Here is a 21,433-nt window from a genome sequence, read left to right on the forward strand (position 1 = left end):
AGTATCACTTACTTAAACAAGATAGAAATATATTTTTCTCATGTAAAGTATGTGTTGTTAGTCTGGGACTTCTATGGTTACCACTGTCACTACAAACCCAGATTGCTACTATAGATGTTTGGTTATCCTCAGTAGGTTTCTAACTGACCAAGATAACTGCTCTACTCTGGATACATCTGTATTCTAGCCAGCAGAAAGAAGAGCACCCCTCACTCTTAGAATCCGCTCCACAAGTTGTATACACCAGGCAGCTTGTTTCACTTAGTTGTAGAGCCACTCTAGAATTTTTCAAGAAACAAGTGTGTTTTTTTACAGGAAGTCAGTACTAAATATCTAGAGTTTCATTATTGCAAAAGAGACCAGATATTGGAAGACAGCCTACTTTCTACAGCTATTCTTTTTCTTCCATTGCTTTTAACTATAACATTTCTTTTCCTCACATTTATGAGCTGGAGATAGTAATTTTCCAAGGAATTTTAGTTTGTAAGAAAGCTCTTCTTGGAAATAGTCCCTGGAAGTATAAACAAAACGTATAAAAGCAGGGCTGCTTTGATCGGGGAACAAGTCTGTGCTTTCCCCACCTTTCATTGCCTTCTCTCCTTATCTCAATCCCCAGCCACCACTTGTGACTACTTAAGGTCTGTTTAAAACGCAGGACGCTAAGAGTGAGCGTTGCATGGAACAGTTAAGACACCCTTTGGATGACTAAATCCCCTACTGGTGGGCCTGGATTAAAGTTTGTGCTGCTGGAGCCCATGTTACGGCACAGCAGTGGTGGCTGCACCCCATATGGGTGCCATTTTGAGTCCTGGCTGCTGCACTTCCTGTTTGGCTCCCTACTGATGTGCCTGGGAAAGCAGTGGAGATGGCCCAAGTACTTGGGTCTCTGTATCCACATAGGAGACCTGGGTGAAGTCCCAGGCCCCTGGCCTCCTCCGCCTGGCCCAGCTACAGTCATTGTGGCCGTTTTGGGAGTGAAGCAGTGGAGGAAAGATCTCTGTCTCTTCCTTTCCATTTCTATAGAACATTTTTGTTTCTCTGGTTTTTTGTTGTTATAAAGTACACATTAGATTAAAGTTTCAGGACACTGAACTGAATTTAATCTAATGTGTACTTTATAACAACAAAAAACCAGAGAAACAAAAATGTTCTATAAAAACAACAGGGGGCTGGAACTGTGGTGCAGCAGGTTAACGCCCTAGCCTGAAGCGCCGGCATCCCATATTGGTGGAAGTGCAAGACCTGGCTGCTCCATTTCCGATCCAGCTCTCTGCTATGGCCTGGGAAAGCAGTGGAAAATGGCCCAAGTCTTTGGGCCCCTGGACCCGCACTCCTGGCTCCTGGCTTCAGATCGGCGCAGCTCTGGCCTTTGCAGCCATCTGGGGAGTGAACCATTGGACAAAAGACCTCTCTCTGCGCCTCTCCTCTCTCTGTGTAACTCTGACTTTCAAATAAATAAATAAATATTTTTTAAAAAAATTCTTTGGTTTTCCAAAGAGAATTTTGCTTTAATCTGTATTCTTCTGCAATAATAATGAAGTAGTACTATGGAAGAGAAATTCTATGTATCAACAGCCAGGGTATTATTTAATCTTGGCCTAAAATCCCATGTTCATAGTAAAGCATAAAAATTTGAAAATGATTTACTTGAGTGTTTGCATGAATGTGCTTGTCTTCCATCTTAGGTCTATCATCTGGCAAGTGTACGCTTACGTGATTTATGTTTGAAGCTGGATGTTTCAAATGAATTACGAAGGAAGATATGGACATGTTTTGAATTCACTTTAGTTCACTGCCCTGATCTAATGAGAGACAGGCATTTGGATCAGCTCCTCCTCTGTGCCTTTTACATCATGGCAAAGGTAATGTATCCATTGAGGGAGGTCTTTGCTCTAGTTACCCTATTTGTAACATGAGAGAAAGACTTTTGAACTTGATCCTTAGTTAGACTTAAGGACTCCAGAAAATAGTGTCCACTGCTATTGAGTAGTAATAGCAAGATATTGTGTGTGTTCTTTACAACTCGTTAATTCCGTCATAATCAGCTCTCCCACTCACAAGAATACATTGATTGTAGAGTTGGAAGAGGTCTTAGAGACTGTTTCTAGTAAGGTGTCTTTCCACACTATTTAATGCAAACAGTTACATTTCTGATCTGGTAATTTTAAAATGATCATAGCAGATAGGCATTTGGCCTAGGGATTAAAATGCCTGTGAAGATGTCCTCATCATGTGGCTGACGCTATCAGATAGCCAGTTAAGCCACTGTCTGCAGTGCTGGCATCCCATATAGGTGCTAGTTGAAGTCTCCAGCTACTCTAATTCCTATCCAGCTCTCTGCTAATGCACCTGGGAAAACAGCAGAAGATGGCCCAAGTACTTGGGCCTCCTGCAACCATGTGGTAGACCTGGAAGAAGCTTCTGGTTCCTGGCTCCTAGTTCTTGGCTTTGGTGTGGCTCAGCCGTGGCCTTTGCAGCCATTTGGGGAGTGAACCATTGGATAGAAGATCTCTCTCTGTCTCTCCCTCTCTGTAACTCTGCCTTTCAAATAAATAAACAAATCTTTAAAAAAAAAAAAAAAGATGTTCTGGTCCCATATCAGAATATCAAGGTTCAATGTCTGGCTCCAGCTCCTGCTGATGCAGACCCAGGCAGGCCGTGGTGAGGGCGCAGGTGATTGGTTCCTGCCGCTTGGGAGACCTGGATTGAGTTCCTGGCCTCCAGCTTCAGCTCAGCTCAGTCCTGGCCTTTGTTGGTATTTGGGGAGTGGACAGCAAATGGGGAAATGGAAGTGCATGTCCTCTCTCTCTCTCTCTGCCTCTCAAATAAATATCTATTTTTTTTTTAATCAAAAACATGATCCTAACAATGACTGAGACCCAAAGCTGATGGTAATTTGGCCATAGACAACCTAGGACCCCCATATTCATAACTGCCATAAAATAGCTCCTCTACCCTGTCATCTTGCAGTGCCTCTCTAGAGCATCTTATTTTCTAGTTGCTACAGCATGTTTTAAGTTATAAAATAGCGTATTTTGCTTATTTTAACAACTCTTATATAGCCAAAGCAATTATTTATGACTTTTGTCTTGACAGTACAAGCCAAACTGGCAGTCCTGGCAGATGTATACAGTTAAAACCTGACTTTTAGGCTTTTTGACACAAAGGGAATGTTTTCAGATTCTTTTGTGACTGCCCTGCCCCTTCTCCCCCTGTCCCCACAGTGATTCTTTAAAATCTCTATACAAAATAGGTCTTTTTAAATTTTTTTTATATCACAAACTGGATTTCTTTTTTTAAATATTTTTTTAGGTTTCTGAAGGCAGAGTTATAGAGAGGTGATGGGAGGGGTGTCTTCCATCCGCTGGTTCACTCCCCAGATGGCCACAACAGCTGGAGCTGGACTGATCCAAAGCCAGGAGCCAGGAGCTTCCTTTGGGTCGCCCCTGAGGTTTGCAAGGGACTAAGTACTCGGGCCATCTTCTACTGTCTTCAAACTAAATCTAAATAAATTTTACTAACTAATCATTTGTGTTTTCCATAAAATGGTCAGAATTCAAGCCTTGCCTTTCTTTTTTTTTTTTTTTTTTTTTCTTGACAGGCAGAGTGGACAGTGAGAGAGAGAGACAGAGAGAAAGGTCTTCCTTTGCCGTTGGTTCACCCTCCAATGGCCGCTGCGGCTGGCGCGCTGCAGCTGGTGCACCGCGCTGATCCAATGGCAGGAGCCAGGTACTTATCCTGGTCTCCCATGCAGGTGCAGGACCCAAGCACCTGGGCCATCCTCCACTGCACTCCCTGGCCACAGCAGAGAGCTGGCCTGGAAGAGGGGCAACCGGGACAGAATCCGGCGCCCCGACCGGGACTAGAACCCGGTGTGCCGGCACCGCAAGGTGGAGGATTAGCCTAGTGAGCCACAGCGCCAGCCCTTCTTTTTTTTTTTTAAGGTTTATTAATTTATTTTGAAAGTTAGTATTACAGAGTAAGAGAGAACTTCCTTCCACTGGTTCACTCCCCAGTTGGCCACAACTATTGGGGCTGTACCAGACCAAAGCCTGGAGTCTTAAATTCCATCTGGGTCCCCCACATGGGTGGCAGGTGCCCAAGCACTTGGGCCATCTTCTGCTGCTTTCCCAGGCACATTAACAGGGAGCTGGATCAGAAATGGAACAGCTGGGACTCAAACCAATATTAAAGGTGGCGGCTTAATCCCGTACACCACCACACAGGCCCCAGGCCTTGCCATCTCTAGTTCATCGTTATATAGAGAACAGATTCGGTGTTCATGGATGATAAAGCCGAGAAAAGGCATGATTTAAGTGAAATTTATGATAACTGATAAACCAGAAGGGATTCCTCTTTGGAGTGCTAATCCATTTTTCTTTTTGGCCACCACTGTGATTTCTTCTTAAACATTAGAAACCCTATGGTCTGTTCTGAAATATTAAAAACCTAATCCTATGATAACTGACGTTTTATTGTGAATTACCACAAGACATTTTCTGCCCTTTACTATGTGGTTAATTTACTTTTGAATAGGTACTTAAAAGTAATAAAACTGAATGCTGTAGGAGACTGAGCAGGTCTGAGTTTTCTTACATCATTCTTTTTATAAAGAAATACATTTTCAGTAGAGTTATTCTGTAGCAATCTCAGTGCTTTTAGATTAATGAAACTATTAACTGAGTCCCCATAGAACACAAGGCCTGAACTTTAAAGGTGGGGAAATCATAAATGTTAGTGGTTTTTAGTCATGAACTGCCCTGGGGTAATGGCGTTCTGCAACGCTGCTCTCAGTGCCAACCTATAATTGAAGTTTTTGTTCGGAGCCATATTTCTTTCAAAAGCAGTTGATAAATATAGTTTTTATTTTCCTTAGGTAACAAAAGAAGAAAGAACTTTTCAGGAAATAATGAAAAGTTATAGGAATCAGCCCCAAGCTAATAGTCATGTGAGTTACTTTATTTTTTCTACTACCTAAAAATAGATTTATACTATTTTTCTGCTGACAAGTTATATAAAAGGTAAACCTCTCTTACAGTTTTACTGTATTTTGGATTTTTCTGGTATAATAAATATCACTAAACTCCAGAGACAGTTTCATTAAAGAAAAGTTTCAATAGAAGTCAGATAATCTGGCCATCTGTGACTCACCTGTGAACTTACAAGTTCTGCCGTGCCACATGTAGAATGAAGAAATTTTTCACTGGACAATCTAGTGAAAGATACACACACGCACACATAAAATATTGTATGAGACTTCATTTCCTAATAATGTTTAAATCCATTTAATATTATTATTAACTTCTACTTTTGCCCTCTACTGATAATTCAATGTTTGCATCTTTGAATAGGTGTTAAGCATTTTTGGTAACATGTAATAGCCTTGGTGAGAATTCTGTAAAACTTCGAATCATGGAAATATAAAATGGTGGCATAGTGGCCTGGCACCCAGTAAGCAGTTAATGTTAACTAGATATTGTCACTAAAGAACATGAGTGAGTTGCCTTAAGGGTTTGGCCACTGAAGAACCTAATTGCTCTGCTCTTGGGAAGCATAATAGCCTCTTCTCTAGCCCGGAAGTTGCTAGACAGAAAGAGAGAGGTGATGGCTCATATCATAAACCAAAAGAGAATTGGAGCTGGTAGTTATCCTGCCTTGTAAGAGAGTCCCACAAATAGCTTCTCTCTTATATTTAAGTGCCCAAATACATCGATATTGAGCAATACAGAGACATTTGAAGAACGAAGGTATTTGTGTCCTATGTCAAACTAAATGTTTCTTGGCCTCTTCAGGAAAATTCCTCAAGAACAGAGCCTAGAGAGGTAGCGTCCCTAAAGATCATTAAGATGAGGTTAATGTAGGTCAAAAATGAGCCAACAATTATACTGCCTCTGCAGCCCATCTGGCCCTGCTGTTGTTGGCTGACACTGTCCACTGCCAAGGTCAAATCTCCGGAAACAGGCTGGACCAGCACAGGGCGGCATGTAGAGGAGGGTGGTTTGTAGGCAGGGAAAGGGCAGTGTTCCATGGTTCACATTGTAAATGCAAATCAGACTCCCTGATGTGTCCTGAGTGATGCCAAGATGGCGGGCTGGCAGAGGATGGTGGGACTGGAAGGATTTTGGGTAGTGTCAAAGGGCCCTGAATGCTAACATGCAGCATGGATTTCATAGGCACCGAGGTAGGGAGTCAGAGCTCAAGACATCCTGTCCTGTCCCTGCCGGCCTCTGATGTGAGTCAGTTGGTCAGGGTTGGGCTCTGGCTGAACACTTGAGTGTTCTTATCCATTTGGAAATAAGCCAGTCTTTCTCGCAAGGTCAATTGACCAAGAGCATATTTCTTCCTGATTGTAAATAGCTCTGCATTTTTGTCTGAAAGGTGAGTAGAGGGAGGGTGAGGACTGTAATTTTGTTGCATGAATAAATGGGTCAGACCTTTAAGGTAAGCATGCGGCCTTATCTCAGGGCATTTTGTTGGAGAAAAGAAAAGAAAAGAAGAGGAGAGGAGAGGAGAGGAGAGGGAAAAGAGGAGAAAAGAGGAGAAAAGAACCTTAGTAAACAATCTCATTTAAAAAGCTGTAAAAGCTTTAGTTCTGTATTGATTTAATTACTGTAAAGGCTTGTGTTTGTTTTTGTAGGACTTGATGACTATTAGAACATAGCTGTGGGTTACTGTTAGAGCACTGTCAATTGTGATTATACATAAACAAGCAAACCTTTAAAAAAAAAAAATGAGCCAAGCCACTACTTCCTAAATATCCTTTCAATACCAATAACCTATAGCACAAAGGAGACTGGGTCATGCCTTCCCACCTGCCTTGGAGGTAGGAAAGAGTTTACTATGGACAGGGAGAGAGAAAGTTTTTATCCATCTAAAAGGACATGAGAATGGGCTAAAGGCAGAAGTGAGTTCAAATCCCTGAGCTATTCATCAATCTTTAATTATGACTTAGTTCTTCTGTTTTGTAAACTAAGATGGCACATTTTAGGTGACAGGCTCTGCTTCAGTATCCCCTCTTCTATAATGTTTGCCATAATCTACAATTATCAGAGCTAATACCATCTTACCCTTCATTATCACTCATAGAGGTATTTCTTACTGGCTTGATATTTTGTTCTTCCTGTGATTTTGCTTAACTTGTGACTTAGCAGTCCTTTTTTTCCCTCTCCGGATTGTAGGTATACAGAAGTGTTTTGCTGAAAAGTATTCCAAGAGAAGTTGTGACATATCATAAAAACATAAATGGTGATTTTGAAATGGCAGATGGTGGTAAGCTATCCAATTTGAAATTTTGATTATAATTGTACAGAATACAATGAGCTTCAAGCAACATGGTGTCATTGACATAGGTGAGGTGATCAAGGCATACATGTTTTGAAAAGAAATAAATTTGAAGCCGGCGCCGTGGCTCACTAGGCTAATCCTCCACCTAGCGGCGCCGGCACACCGGGTTCTAGTCCCGGTCGGGGCACCGGATTCTGTCCCGGTTGCCCCTCTTCCAGGCCAGCTCTCTGCTGTGGCCAGGGAGTGCAGTGGAGGATGGCCCAAGTGCTTGGGCCCTGCACCCCATGGGAGACCAGGAGAAGCACCTGGCTCCTGCCTTTGGATCAGCGCGGTGCGCTGGCCGCAGCGCGCCAGCCGCAGCGGCCATTGGAGGGTGAACCAATGGCAATAGGGAAGACCCTTCTCCCTGTCTCTCACTATCTACTCTGCCTGTCCAAAAAAAAAAAAAAAAAAAAAAAAGAAATTTGAGCAGGTAACATGGCTCACTAAGCTAATCCTCCACCTATGGCGCCGACACTCCAGGTTCTAGTCCCAGTTGGGGTGCCAGTTCTGTCCCGGTTGCCCCTCTTCCAGTCCAGCTCTCTGCTGTGGCCCGGGAGGGCAGTGGAGGATGGCCCAAGTCCTTGGGCCCTGCACCTGCATGGGAGACCAGGAAAAAGTACCTGGCTCCTGGCTTCAGATTGGCGCAGTGCATCAGCCGTAGTGGTCATTTGTTGGGTGTACCAACGGAAAAAGAAGACCTTCTCTCTCTCTCTCTCTCTCTCTCTCTCACTGTCTAACTCTGCCTGTCAAAAAAGAGAGAAATTTGAGATAAGGATGGGGCTAGTGCCTCCCTACAGGCAGTGTGCCAACCAGTTGTTCTCTGCTAATTATGTTTGAGAAGAAATTTTCTATTTATAACATGTTAATAAAACACACAAAAAATATAATTGGAAAATATGAATGTCAGGAAAAGCAAGATGACTGTTAGTTATCTTGCTGAGAAGCCAAAGAAATATCCTGTTCATAATGCCTGTGTGTGAGATTCTGCCACCACAGGCGAGCTGCTCCCTGTTGCCACCATCATGCTGAGAATTCAGACACTAGTCGTCATTTGACCAATGAAAGAAAAACTGAAGGATTATGTTCACGTGCCTCTTTGATTTATTTAATCCTACATTGTGGGCTATTTTGGTTGTTTCCTTATAGCTTAATCTTTGGTCCATGTCCTTAGGCTAAATTCTTAGAGAAAATTCCCTGGCTCAGATAATTTTTTTTAATGACACAAGAATCCATGATCATTATGATGTCTGCTGGTATCTAAGCTTTTAAGATGTCACCAAAAAAATCCTTTTGTGGGACCGGCGCCATCACTCACTAGGGTAATCCTCCGCTTGCAGCACCGACACCCCAGATTCTAGTCCCTATTGGGGCTTCAGGTACTAGTCCCAGTTGCTCCTCTTCCAGTCCAGCTCTTTGCTGTGGCCCAGGAGAACAGCGGAGGATGGCCCAAGTACTTGGGTCCCTGCACCCACATGGGAGACCAGGAGTAAGCGCCTGGCTCCTGGCTTCGGATCAGTGCGGTGCTGGCCATGGCGGCCATTAGGGGGGTGAACCAACGGAAGGAAGACCTTTCTCTCTGTCTCTCTCACGGTCTATAACTCTGTCTCTCTCACTGTCTGACTGCCTGGCAAAAAAAAAAATCCTTTTGTGATGTTTTAGAATCTGACCTCATTTAAGATTCATAGGCCAAATTCAATTTTTTTTAGGTATATAATTCCTGATGTAATAAAGAAGCATTTATGGCTGGTGCTGTGGCTCACTAGGCTAATCCTCCACCTTGCGGCGCCGGCACCCCGGGTTCTAGTCCCGGTCAGGGCGCCGGATTCTGTCCCGGTTGCCCCTCTTCCAGGCCAGCTCTCTGCTGTGGCCAGGGAGTGCAGTGGAGGATGTCCCAAGTACTTGGACCCTGCACCCCATGGGAGACCAGGATAAGTACCTGGCTCCTGCCATCGGATCAGCGCAGTGCGCCGGCCGCTGGCAGCCATTGAAGGGTGAACCAACAGCAAAAGGAAGACCTTTCTCTCTGTCTCTCTCTCTCACTGTCCACTCTGCCTGTCAAAAAAAAAAAAATTTATGACAGTAAATCTGACAAAATACCAAAAAGCTCTTTTCTACATTTTGTTTCTACATGTTGTTTACCTAACCAAGGTGATTTTTCTGTCACTACAAAGCAAGGCATCAGGGGACAGCTTCATGGCACAACAGGTTAAGCCACCACCTGCAATGCCAGCATCCCCTGTGAGCACTGATTCGAGTCCCAGCTGATTCAGCTCCCTGCTAATGCACCAGGGAAAGTAATGGAAGATGGCCCAGGTACTTGAGAGATTTAGGCACCTGACTTCAGCCTGGCCCAGACCCAGCTGTTGGAGCCATTTGAGAAATGAACCAGTAGATAGAGGATTTTCTCTCCCTTTCTTTATCTCGCCTTCCCTCTCTCCTGTCTGTTACTCTGCCTTTCAGATAAATAAATCTTTTTTAAAATAAAGTAAATAATGAAGCATTGGAGGATAGCTGAGAATCTTTGGAATCCTTGCCTGGTTTGTATTTTCTCTGTGAGAAACTAAAAACCTACCAGCAAGTGTCTGAGACATAGGAATCAGTGAAGTTCTAGAGAGTAGAAATAAGCAAAATGTAATAGATCATGATTTATTTCTTCTCTTTCCTTCCCCATCCCCTGTACCCTCCGCCCCCCATCTCTGTTTCAATTTTCTAAAATAGCCAGGGATGGGCCAGGCCACAGCCAGGAGCCTGGAACTCAATCTGGGTCAACAGTTATGTTAGCCACAAGCACCCAACTACTTGAACCATGAAAGCTGCCTCCCAGGGTGCTCATTAGCAGGAAGCTGGAATCAGGATGAAGCCAGGACACTCAACATAGCATGCAGGTATCCCAAAGATGTCTTAATGACTGCATCAAATGTCTGCCCTCATGATTTCTTTATCAGCCAAAGAAGTTTGAGGTGGGTCAGGGTTAGCTACTTCCTTTACAACCTAAGGTTTCAGATCAAACACTATTGTATATGCATTTATTAAGAAGGTATTTATTGACTGGTGCTGTGGCTCACTAGGCTGATCCTCTGCCTGCGGCACCAGCACCCCGGGTTCTAGTCCCAGTCGGGGATTCTGTCCCAGTTGCCCCTCTTCCAGGCCAGCTCTCTGCTGTGGCCAGGGAGTGCAGTGGAGGATGGCCCAAGTCCTTGGGCCCTGCACCCATATGGGAGACCAGGAAGAAGCATCTGGCTCCTGGCTTCGGATCAGCGCAGTGCACCGGTCGTAGCGGCCATTTTTGGGGGTTAACCAACGGAAGGAAGACCTTTCTCTGTTTTACTCTCTCACTGTCTAACTCTGCCATTCAAAAAAAAAAAAAGATATTTATTAGCAGATAAGCAAACAAAACATTCTTAAATATCCTATACAATGGTGATGGCACAAGGTAGGGAGGGTATCCATTGATAATGGACTTGGGAATTCTGGCACTTCAAAAGAGAGAAAGGTATGGAGGAAAATACTGTGAGACAAGTCTATATTCAGATAAGATTTGTTCAAGTTCCCAAGCTGTGGCTAGATGCTATGACCTAGACTTAGACACACCAAAACCCCACCTTGAGAATCACAATTCTGGTTCTTTAAACAAATTCATAATTAGATGTAAAATAATCAGTTTCAAAAGCATACATAATGCATGTATCCTGTGCAATTAATGCAGAGCCTTGGCTCTATGTCCACCACCACCTTACGTAAAAGACTTGCTGGGAACATGTGCTAAGATTCCAGATGCTTTAAAGCCAGCATCAGCCAAAGAACATGCATTACAATTCAGAGCTAGACACAGGAATTCCCAGAATGTTTTTAAAAAAAAGATTTATTTATTTCTTTGAAAGAGTTACATAGAGAGGAAGAGGAGAGGCAGAGAGAGAGGGAGAGGTCATCCATCCACTGGTTCACTGCCCAGTTGGCCACAATGGCTGGAGCTGCCCTGATCCAAAGCCAGAATCTAGGAGCCAGGGCCTCCTCCGGGTCTCTCCTATGCAGGTGCAGGGCTCAAGAACTTGGGCCATATGGGATGCTGGCACTGCAGGCAGTGGATTTACATGCCACAGTGTCAGTCCTGATTCCCAGAATTTTTAGCTTTAGGGTATCCCTAAGAGTGAAGCCCAGGGCCGATGCTATGGACTAGTAGGTCGAGCCTCTGCCTGCAGTGCCAGCATCCCATACGAGTGCCGATTCAACTCCTGGCTGCCCCATTCCCTATCTAATTAGCTCCCTGCTAATAGCCTGGGAAAGCAGTGGAAGATGGCCCAAGTCCTTGCGTCCCTGCATCCTGGCTTCTTGATTCGGATCAGGCCCAGCTCCAGCCATTGCAGCCATCTGGGAAGTGGACCAGTAAATGGTAGACCTCTCCCTCTCTGTCTCTCACTTTCTCTGATGTAACTCTGCTTCTCAAATAAATAAATTTTTTTTAAGATTATTTATTTGAAATAGCTACACAGAGAGAGAGAGAGGTCTTCCATCCGCTGGTTCACCCCCCAGATGGCTGCAATGGCCAGAGCTGCACCGATGTGAAGCCAGGAGCCAGGAGCTTCTTCCGGATCTCCCACGTGGGTGCAGGGGCTCCTGGCTCCTGGCTTCGGATCAGCACAGCTCCGGCCATTGCAGTGATCTGGGGAGTGAACCAGTGGATGGAAGACCTCTCTCTCTGTCTCTAACTCTCTCTGTAACTCTGTCTTTCAAATTAAAAAAAAATCTTTAAAAAAAAAAAAAGAGAGATCTCCCATCCATTGGTTGAGTCCCCAGATGGCCACAATGGCCAGTGCTGGACTAATCAGGGGCCAGGAGCTTTTTCTGGATCTCCCGCATGGATACAGGGGCCCAAACACTTGGGCCATCTTCCACTGCTTTCCCAGGCACAATAACAGGGAGCTGATGCAAGCGGGACCCAGACAAACGCCCATATGGGATGCCAGCGCCTCAGAAGGTAGCTTTACTTGCCACAACACAGTGCTGGCTTCACTATCACATTTTTTAAATGTCCTTTCTTTCCCCTTTATATAAACTAATAATGGCTACTATGGCTGGAGGTGGGCTGATCCGAAGCCAGGAGCCAGGAGCTTCTATGTCCCTCACATGCATACAGGGGTCCAAGCACTTGGGTCATCTGCTGCTGCTATCCCAGATGCGTTTGCAGGGAGCTGGATGGGAAGTAGAGCAGCCAGGACCTGAACCAATGCCCATGTGGAATGCTGGTGCCTCAGGCGGCAGCTCTACCCACTGTGCCACAGTGCCGGCCCCAAGGCCACATTCTTTACTTGATGTAAAATCCTTTAGATCTTTTTTTAAAGGATTTATTTATTTATTTATTTATTTCAAAGTCAGAGTTACATACAGAGGGAAGGAGAGACAGAGAGAGAGGTCAGTCTTCCATCCGCTGGTTCACTCCCCAACTGGCTGCAACAGCCGGAGCTGTGCCAATCTGGAGCCAGGAGCCTCCTCTGGGTTACCTGCGTGGGTGCAGGCGCCCTAGCACTTGGGCCATCCTCCACTGCTTTCCCAGGCCACAGCAGAGAGCTGGATTGGAATTGGAGCAGCCGGGACTTGAACTGGTGCCCATTTGGAATGCTGGCACTGCAAGCTGTGTCCTCACCTGCTGAGCCACAGCACCGGCCCCAATCCTTTAAATCTCAAAAACTAGCTTTCCTCTCTCCCATGAGAAAACAAAAGGTTAGAATGTTCTAAAGGGACAGAAATTCTGTTTTCATATGAGATGCATAAATTTGGTAAATTCAGATTGATAGTTAGATGACTTTATTTACACTATATCCTTGTTGTAATCACCAGATAATTTAAGTACAGGAATTTAAGTATACCACATTTTTATTTATTTTTCAATTATACTTTTAGAGTTCACAAGAAACTATCAAAATACCACTCAAATGGTATAAAAACACTGAAGATTTCTTATTAAGATTTATTTATTTGAAAGGCAGAATTACAGAGAGAGAGTGAGAGACAGATCTTCCATCTGCTGGTTCACCTCCCAGATGGCCTCAATGGTTGAGTCTGGGCCAGGCCAAAGCCAGGAGCCAGGAATTTCATTGAGGTTTTTCACATGGGTGCAAGGACCCAAGTACTTGGGCTATCCTGTGCTGCTTTCCCAGGAGCATTAGCAGGGAGCTGGATTGGAAGTGGTTGATACTCGAACTTGCACCCAGGATGCAGCATCACAGGTGGTGACTTTACCCACTGCTCCACAATGCCTGCCCCAACACTGAAGTTTTTAATTGATCTGCAGCCAGTGACTTTTCTGTAAACTGAACTAAATGCCACTGCTCTCTCAATCAGAAAGCTAATCTGAAATATTTCCCGTATGCTGTTATGATGCAGAGCTAAAAAGGATGAGGGAAGATGCAATGGGAGAAATGCGAAATAAATACCAAATGCTATTGCAGGGAATGCTACTGTGCTTGTCAAGCCCATTATATCTTAGCCTGACTCTTTCTTTCTTAAATAAATTCTGGTATTCTTTCATCTTAAAATAATTTGGCTTCTTTACCCTCTCTATTTTTAAGTAAGGATCACAATGTAATGAGGAGTGCTCCCTCTGAGGACCACATTCATTGAGCAGCTCCTGTAGGAGTGATGGATGGAGGTTTCATCTGTGTGTGCCTCCCAGACAATCTGAGTATGCCTTACTTGGGAAACCAGTTTCCTCAAGAAATGGTTATCTACTGCTCTCTTCAGTGTCTCTTCCCTTGGATGGACATGCACATGTATTGCCTTAGCATATAAAACCATCTCGGTCACCCGCAGCCCTGGGGTAATTTGCCTTCTCCCTTCCCACTTGTGCTTGAAAGCCTTACCAAATTGTCAAGCCAAGGACTCAGGCTAAGAAAGTTAACATGTCTTTCTGGAGCTCTGCAGATAATATCTCCATTCTCCTAAGGCCTTGTGACATTCTCGGATGGGCTTTATAAGATGATATTTTAATTGCTTGACAATGATATATAGTAATCAAAAAGACATTTATTTGTGACAGCATAGGGAGAATTATAAAATCATAATAGTTCAGTAGTTCATTATGTATCAAGTGTGTAGCATGCATTTTAAATTTTATTAAACAGAGGTCACTACCTTCTGATGGGAAAGAGATTTGTGACAATTAAAGCACCCTACAGGCAAAACCTTGATTATATTCTGTCTCCTGTCTTCCATAATTTCTGTCTCTTGAAGTGTATCTATAAGATAATTATTAGACCTGGTGAGGCCTTACTTTCAAAATGATAGGATCTTTAATGAGGTGGGAAGGTAGAGATCTCCTACGTAGACATCTTTCTATTTTGAAATGAAAATATGACTAATTAAAATTATGTTTAGTTAGAAATGTAAGGTCCAAGAGAGTGTTAAATGTTCAGTTCATGCAAACAAAGTATAGCTCTTTACCTTAAGTAAAGATTAACAACTAGGGAGCAGATGTTTAGCCTAGTGGTTAAGATGCCCACATCTTCAATCAGGATGTCTGGATTCAACTCCCAATTCTGGCTTCTGACTCCAGCGTCAAGCCAGTGGAGACCCTAGAGGGCACTAGTGATGGCTCAAGTGATTGGGTTCCCCACCCCCACATGGGAGACCTGGGTTGCATTCTTGGCTCTTGACTTTGACCTGGCCCAACTCCAGCCATTGTGGACATTTATGCCATAAACCAATGGATGGGAGCTAGTGCTCTCTCTCTCTCTCTCTCTCTGCCTCTAAAATAAATAAGTAAATACATTTTTAAAGGAATATTTGGCCGGTGCCACAGCTCACTAGGCTAATCCTCTGCCTTGTGGCGCCGGCACACCGGGTTCTAGTCCCGGTCAGGGCGCCAAATTCTGTCCCGGTTGCCCCTCTTCCAGGCCAGCTCTCTGCTGTGGCCAGGGAGTGCAGTGGAGGATGGCCCAAGCGCTTGGGCCCTGCACCCCATGGGAGACCAGGAGAAGCACCTGGCTCCTGCCATTGGATCAGCGCGGTGTGCCGGCCGCGGCAGCCATTGGAGGGTGAACCAACAGCAAAAGGAAGACCTTTCTCTCTGTCTCTCTCTCTCACTGTCCACTCTGCCTGTCAAAAAAAAAAAAAAAAAGGAATATTAACAACTAGAATAGGCATAACAAAGAAATATGGAGACCATAGTTTCTGTCTAAGAAATTATTTTATTAAGATTTATTTAATTTATTTATTTGAAATGCAGAGTTACAGAGAGGGAGAGGGAAAGATATAGAAAGATCTTCCATCCACTGTCTGACTCCCCAAATGGCAGCAATAGCCAGGGCTGAGCCAATCTGAAGCTTTATTCAGATCTCCCACATGGGTGCAGGGACCCAGGACTTGGGCCATTTCCTGCTTTCCCAAGAGCTTTAGCAGGGAGCTGGATCAGAAGTAGAACAGCTGGGACTTGAACCGGTGCCCATATGGGATGCCACATCAAAGGCAGCAGCCTAAGCTGTTACTCCACAATACCTGCCCTGCCCCAGGAATTTCTAATCCAAGGAGGACATTAAATAATTTTCATCAATGCATTTAATGAGAATAACTACAACAGCTCTTACCAAGTTGCTGTAACTCAATATATGAGCCTGAGTAGATTATAAAGAAAAGACATTTATTTCTTACAGATCTAGAGGCTTGATAATCTAAGCTCAAGGGACTACATCTGGTGAGGGCCTTCGTTTTGGTGGGGACTTTGTAGATAGAGTCCCAAGGTGGCACAGATCACACACAAGAGACGGCGCCAAGCTGGCTTTTTTTTTTTACAGACAGAGTGGACAGTGAGAGAGACAGAGAGAAAGGTCTTCCTTTTGCCATTGGTTCACCCTCCAATGGCCGTCGCGGCCGGCGCGCTGCGCTGATTCGATGGCAGGAGCCAGGTGCTTTTCCTGGTCTCCCATGGGGTGCAGGGTCCAAGTACTTGGGCCATCCTTCACTGCACTCCCTGGCCACAGCAGAGAGCTGGCCTGGAAGAGGGGCAGCCGGCACAGAATCCGGCACCCCGACCGGGACTAGAACCCGGTGTGCCGGCGCCGCTAGGTGGAGGATTAGCCTATTGAGCCACGGCGCCGGCTCAAGCTGGCTTTTATAACAGACTTCTTGTAGAGACAATTCATTCATCCTGTCCATGTTGCCTGTTTTTGAATATTTTATTCATTTAAAAGGCACAGTTAGAGAGAGAGAAGGAGAGACAGAAAGAGATCTTCATCCATTGATTCACTCCCCAAATGGCCACAATAGTCAGGGCTGGGCCAGACAGAAACCAGGAACCAGGAGCTTCTTTCAGGTCTCCCATGTGGGTGCAGAGGCCCAAACACTTGGGTCTTCTGCTGCTTTCCCAGCGCTGACTCTGTGTGTGTCTGTCTGTCTGTCTGTCTTAAAATTGGAATGGATCTGGACCATGTTTGAGTTTTTTGGTTTTCCTAAAGTGAAGACATGCTTCTACATGTGTTCTCAATGTGGCAGGACAATATCTTGAGAACAAGTACATTTTTTTCATGTGCCAAATTCTTTGTAATTGGCCATGGATTTCTTAGCTCCTATAAACAGCTGGTTCTTGTATGTCAATGGTTTGTAATACTTTTCTTCCAAAAAGTAGTATGATAAAGTTGGTGTCACAAGCTCTCTCAGTGTGCAACAATAAATAGGATAGCACCTCTAGGCAAGCTGTCATTTTGCAACTGAGGATGCTGACTAAAAACTCACCGCCAGTTTCTTATTGTGGAAAGGAAATCAAGGCTTAGGCAGGTGTTTGACAGTGGTTAAGACACTGCTTGGCACACCAGTACACCAGTATTCCATATTGGAGTGCTAGGTTCAGTCCCAGATCCACTCCTGATCCAGCTTGCTGCTGATGTACATCCTGGGAGGCAGCAGACGATGACTCAAGGAGTTTGGTCCCTGCCACCTACATGGGAGACCCTGGTTGAGTTTCTGGCTCCTGGCTTCAGTGTGTCTTAGCCCTACTTCTTGAGGGCATTTGGAGTGTGAACCAGCAGATGACAGATTGGGAGATAACTCTACCCCTCTCTGCCTTTCAAATAAGCAAAAATAGGAGCAGGTGCTGTATCATAGCAGGTTAAGCATCCAGTACTGAAGTGCATGGGATCGAGTGCTGCTTCTGCTTCCAATCCAGCTTCCTGCTGATGTATTTGGGAGGCAGCAGATAATGGCCCAAGTCACCCACATGGATGAACCGGATGGAGTCCTTGATTTCTGGCTTTGCCTGCCCAGTCTCACCTGTTGCAGGCATTTAGAGTATAAAACAGCAAATGAAAGATCTCTTTCTCTGTCTCTTCTCTTCTATCACTCTGCCTTTCAAATAAATAAATACAACTTCAAAAGGAAACAAAAATAATTTTAAATATAAAATATGGCTCCTAGAATACCTGTCCCCTCCCATGTGTTTGCAGAAAAATAAACATAAGCACTTCATTTGCTGCTTTCTTAACCTGTGAGGATAATATGCTGTACCTTTGAGAATCTTTTCACTTTTTCAAGGATCCAGTAAGAATATCTGCAGACCCTGTTGTTATCAGAAGGCATGTTTGTAAAAAACAATCTTGGTGATGTGCTGTCTGGAGATAAGAGCACCACCCTCAGTTCACATGTTTGCATTTCTCTGCACCTCAATTTGATTTATAAATAATACAAGTCAATGTCTGAACCTTCTCTGAAAATAACAGTTTCTTACATTAAGATTTATGTATTTTTATAGAGTATTATACTTTGAATTACAAATTTATGTAAGTAAAGCTGTCACAATGCTGAATTCTTTTTAAAAGACTTGGAAGATGCCACAAAAACACCTGACTGTTCCAGTGGACCTGTGAAAGAGGAAAGAGGTGATCTTATCAAATTTTACAATACCGTGTATGTAGGAAGAGTGAAGTCATTTGCACTGAAATACGACTTGTCAAATAAAGACCATATGGTATGTTTTAAGGTTTTGTTTTGTTTTGTTTTGTTTTCTAAGATTTATTTATTTACTTGAAAGAGTTACAGAAAGGCAGAGAGAGAGAGAGAGACAGGTCTTCCATCAGCTGGTTCACTCCCCAGATGCTCGCAACAGCCAGAGCTGTACCAATCCGGAGCCAGGACCAGGAGCTTCCTCCAGGTTTCCCATGGTGCAGGGGCCCAAGGATTTGGGCCATCTTCTACTGCTTTCCTAGTCCATACCAGAGAGCTGGATCAGAAGTGGAGTACCTGAGACTGAAACCGGCGCACATATGGGATGCCGGCACTGCAGGCAGTGGCTGTACCTCCTACACCACAGCGCCAGCCCCCATGTTTTAAGTTTTAATACTTCAGCAGTATCTACAGTCATAGTTGGATTACCAGGAGTGTGTTTTGCTTTACGCATGTTCGGAACAATATGCAGCAGTGAAAGAATCAGAAAAGGATTGCTGGCGGTGCAGCTCACTAGGCTAAACCTCCATCTTGTGGCGCCGGCACACTGGGTTCTAGTCCGGGTTGGGGCGCCTGTTTCTGTCCCGGTTGCCCCTCTTCCAGTCAGCTCTCTGCTGTGGCCTGGGAAGGCAGTGGAGGATGGCCCAGGTGCTTGGGCCCTGCACCCACATGGGAGACCAGGAGAGGCACCTGGCTCCCGGCTTCGGATCAGCGCAGTGCGCCGGCCATAGTGGTCTTTGGGGGGGGGGGGGACCAACAAAAAAGGAAGACCTTTCTCTCTGTCTCTCTCTCTCTCACTGTCTACTCTGCCTGTCCAAAAAAAAAAAAAAAAAATCAGAAAAGGAAAGAGGCAACTTGACAGCTGGGACAGGTTTATTAGAGAATAAACCTGAGAGGGGTCCTCAGTCCCAGAGACCAAAGACACCCCCTCCCCTGCACAGGCTGAGCGGTTTTCTAGTGAAAGCTGGGGAAGGACTTCCAGCTCTGCCAGCTGTGCAACTGCTGCAAGTTACTGATCAGGGCGGTGGCTGAGCATCTGGCTGGGTCATTGTCAGGCAGGTATCTCACTGTCTTCCTGCTTGTGGCTTCCTGTCTCACTCTCTGGCTCCTGTGCTTTTGCCTTTTCCCATTAATAAGTATTTCCGAATTTAAAGCCTCACAGATGCTGTATGTAGCAGAAAATATACTAGACAGATAATAAGAGTGACTTGTAACTTAATCAGATTAATCAAAGTGGTCAGGAAGGCTCTGACACAACAGAAAACAGAGGCAACCATAAGAAGGCTTATCTGTACCGTGATTGTGTTGTTGGAAGGTATGTATGCAGGGGCCAGCACCGTGGCTCACTTGGTTAATCCTCCGCCTGCGGCGCTGGCATCCCATATGGGCACCGGATTCTGGTCCCAGTTGCTCCTCTTCCAGTCTGGCTCTCTGCTGTGGCCCAGGAAGGCAGTGGTGGATGGCCCAAGTGCTTGGGCCCCTGCGCCCGTGTGGGAGACCAGGAGGAAGCACCTGGCTCCTGGCTTTGGATTGGCACAATGCCGGCCATAGCGGCCATTTAGGGAGTGAACCAATGGAAGGAAGACCTTTCTCTCTCTCTCACTGTCTAACTCTACCTGTTAAAAAAAAAAAAAAGTATGTTTGCATATGGGCAAGTAATACTTAGGAACATGGAAATATTAAAACAGTCAAATTGGGTATTTTTTTTTCTATTGTGGCTTCTTGTTAAATTTTGAGATAAACGTTTTAGTCAAGATAAAGAGAAAAGGAAATAAGTAGGCCTGGATTGTCAGTAGAAGTAACCCTAAAACATTATGCAGACTCTAGTTTGGGCAGTAGCAGCCAGCCTGAGAGAGTGTTATCTGGTGTAAGCTTGAGGGTGATTTCCAGGAGAGCTGGCTTTAGCTGCAGGATGTGGGCTCTATTATTTGTCAGTGAGTGTCTCTGTTGAGGAATATGATCTGTGCTTATCCTCAGAGACCATGTTCATTCTATCCCATTAGAAAGTGTAACATCTGGGACTTGAACCGGTGCCTATAATGGGAAGCCAGCACCACAGTCCATAGATTTAGCTTACTGTGCTACAGCCCTGGCCCCTGTAGATACAATTTTTTTAAAGATTTATTTATTTATTTAAAAGTCAGAGAGAAAGTTACACACACACACACACACACACACACACAGGTCTTCCATCCACTGGTTCACTCCCCAGTTGGCCACAATGGCCGGAGCTGTGCTGATCCGAAGCCAGAAACCAGGAGCCTCTTCCCCATCTCCCATGTAGGATCAGGGGCCCAAATACTTGGGCCATCTTCCACTGCTTTCCCAGGCCATAGCAGTGAGCTGGACCCTAAGTGGAGCAGCCAGGACTCGAACCGGCACCCACATGGGATGCCAGCACTGCAGGCAGTGGCTCTACCCACCATACCACAGTGCCAGCCCCATAGATACAATTCTTTTTTCTTTTTTAAGATTTATTTATTTATTTGAAAGAGTTACAGAGAGAGAGAGAGAGAGAGAGAGAGGTCTTCCATCTGATGGTTCACTCCCCAATTAGCCGCAACAGCCAGAGCCGCGCCGATCTGAAGCCAGGAGCCAGGATCCTGGAGACTCTTCCAGGTCTCCCATGCTGGTACAGAGGCCCAACGACTTGGGCCATCTTCCACTGCTTTCCCAGGCCATAGCAGAGAGCTGATTCAGAAGTGGAGCTGCCGGGTCTCGAACCCACACCCATATGGGATGCCAGCACTTCAGGCCAGGGTGTTAATCCACTGTGCCACAGCGCTGGCTCCAGATAAAATTCTAAGAACATAATAATATTCCCTTACTCCCTCTCTCATTCTTCCCTCTCATCCTCTTCTCCCCCACCCCTTTTTTTTTTTTTTTTTTGAGATAACACTTTAAAATTAAAGTGTTTAATTTAATTTAATTTAATTTAAAGTTTTAATTTATCCCTAAATGGCTGCTATGGCCGGCATTGTGCCAATCCAAAAGGCTTAATACTTCACCAAATGAGAAATTTAACAAGTAAAAAGCGAAAATACTGTAACTTAGTGGGAATATAGACAATGGTTATATATAGTAATTGAATGGAAAAATGACCATTTCACTCATATTTAGTAAACTTTAAAATTATCACAGATCATTAAAACTAAAGTAGTATAACATTCTTAACCATTAG

At 44.6% G+C, this 21,433-nt stretch overlaps 1 protein-coding gene across 6 annotated transcripts in view; it reads left to right on the forward strand.

Moving 5' to 3' along the window:
• RBL1 (RB transcriptional corepressor like 1) overlaps nt 1–21,433 on the forward strand; it is a 73,231-nt gene that overhangs the window by 44,260 nt on the left and 7,538 nt on the right. For 5 of the 6 annotated variants that reach the window (XR_011379923.1, XM_051846114.2, XM_002710777.5 and 2 more), the window contains 4 exons: nt 1,686–1,862; nt 4,877–4,948; nt 7,179–7,269; nt 18,129–18,277. Coding sequence is in view for 4 of the 6 variants with exons in the window: in XM_051846114.2 (XP_051702074.2) it covers nt 1,686–1,862; nt 4,877–4,948; nt 7,179–7,269; nt 18,129–18,277 (489 nt within the window). In the remaining 2 variants the exon portion in view is untranslated. The remainder of the gene's footprint in view (nt 1–1,685; nt 1,863–4,876; nt 4,949–7,178; nt 7,270–18,128; nt 18,278–21,433) is intronic. The other variant, XR_011379924.1, reaches the window with a different exon arrangement.

The sequence above is a fragment of the Oryctolagus cuniculus genome, chromosome 11, assembly GCF_964237555.1.
Source record: "Oryctolagus cuniculus chromosome 11, mOryCun1.1, whole genome shotgun sequence".
Lineage (NCBI taxonomy): Eukaryota > Metazoa > Chordata > Mammalia > Lagomorpha > Leporidae > Oryctolagus > Oryctolagus cuniculus.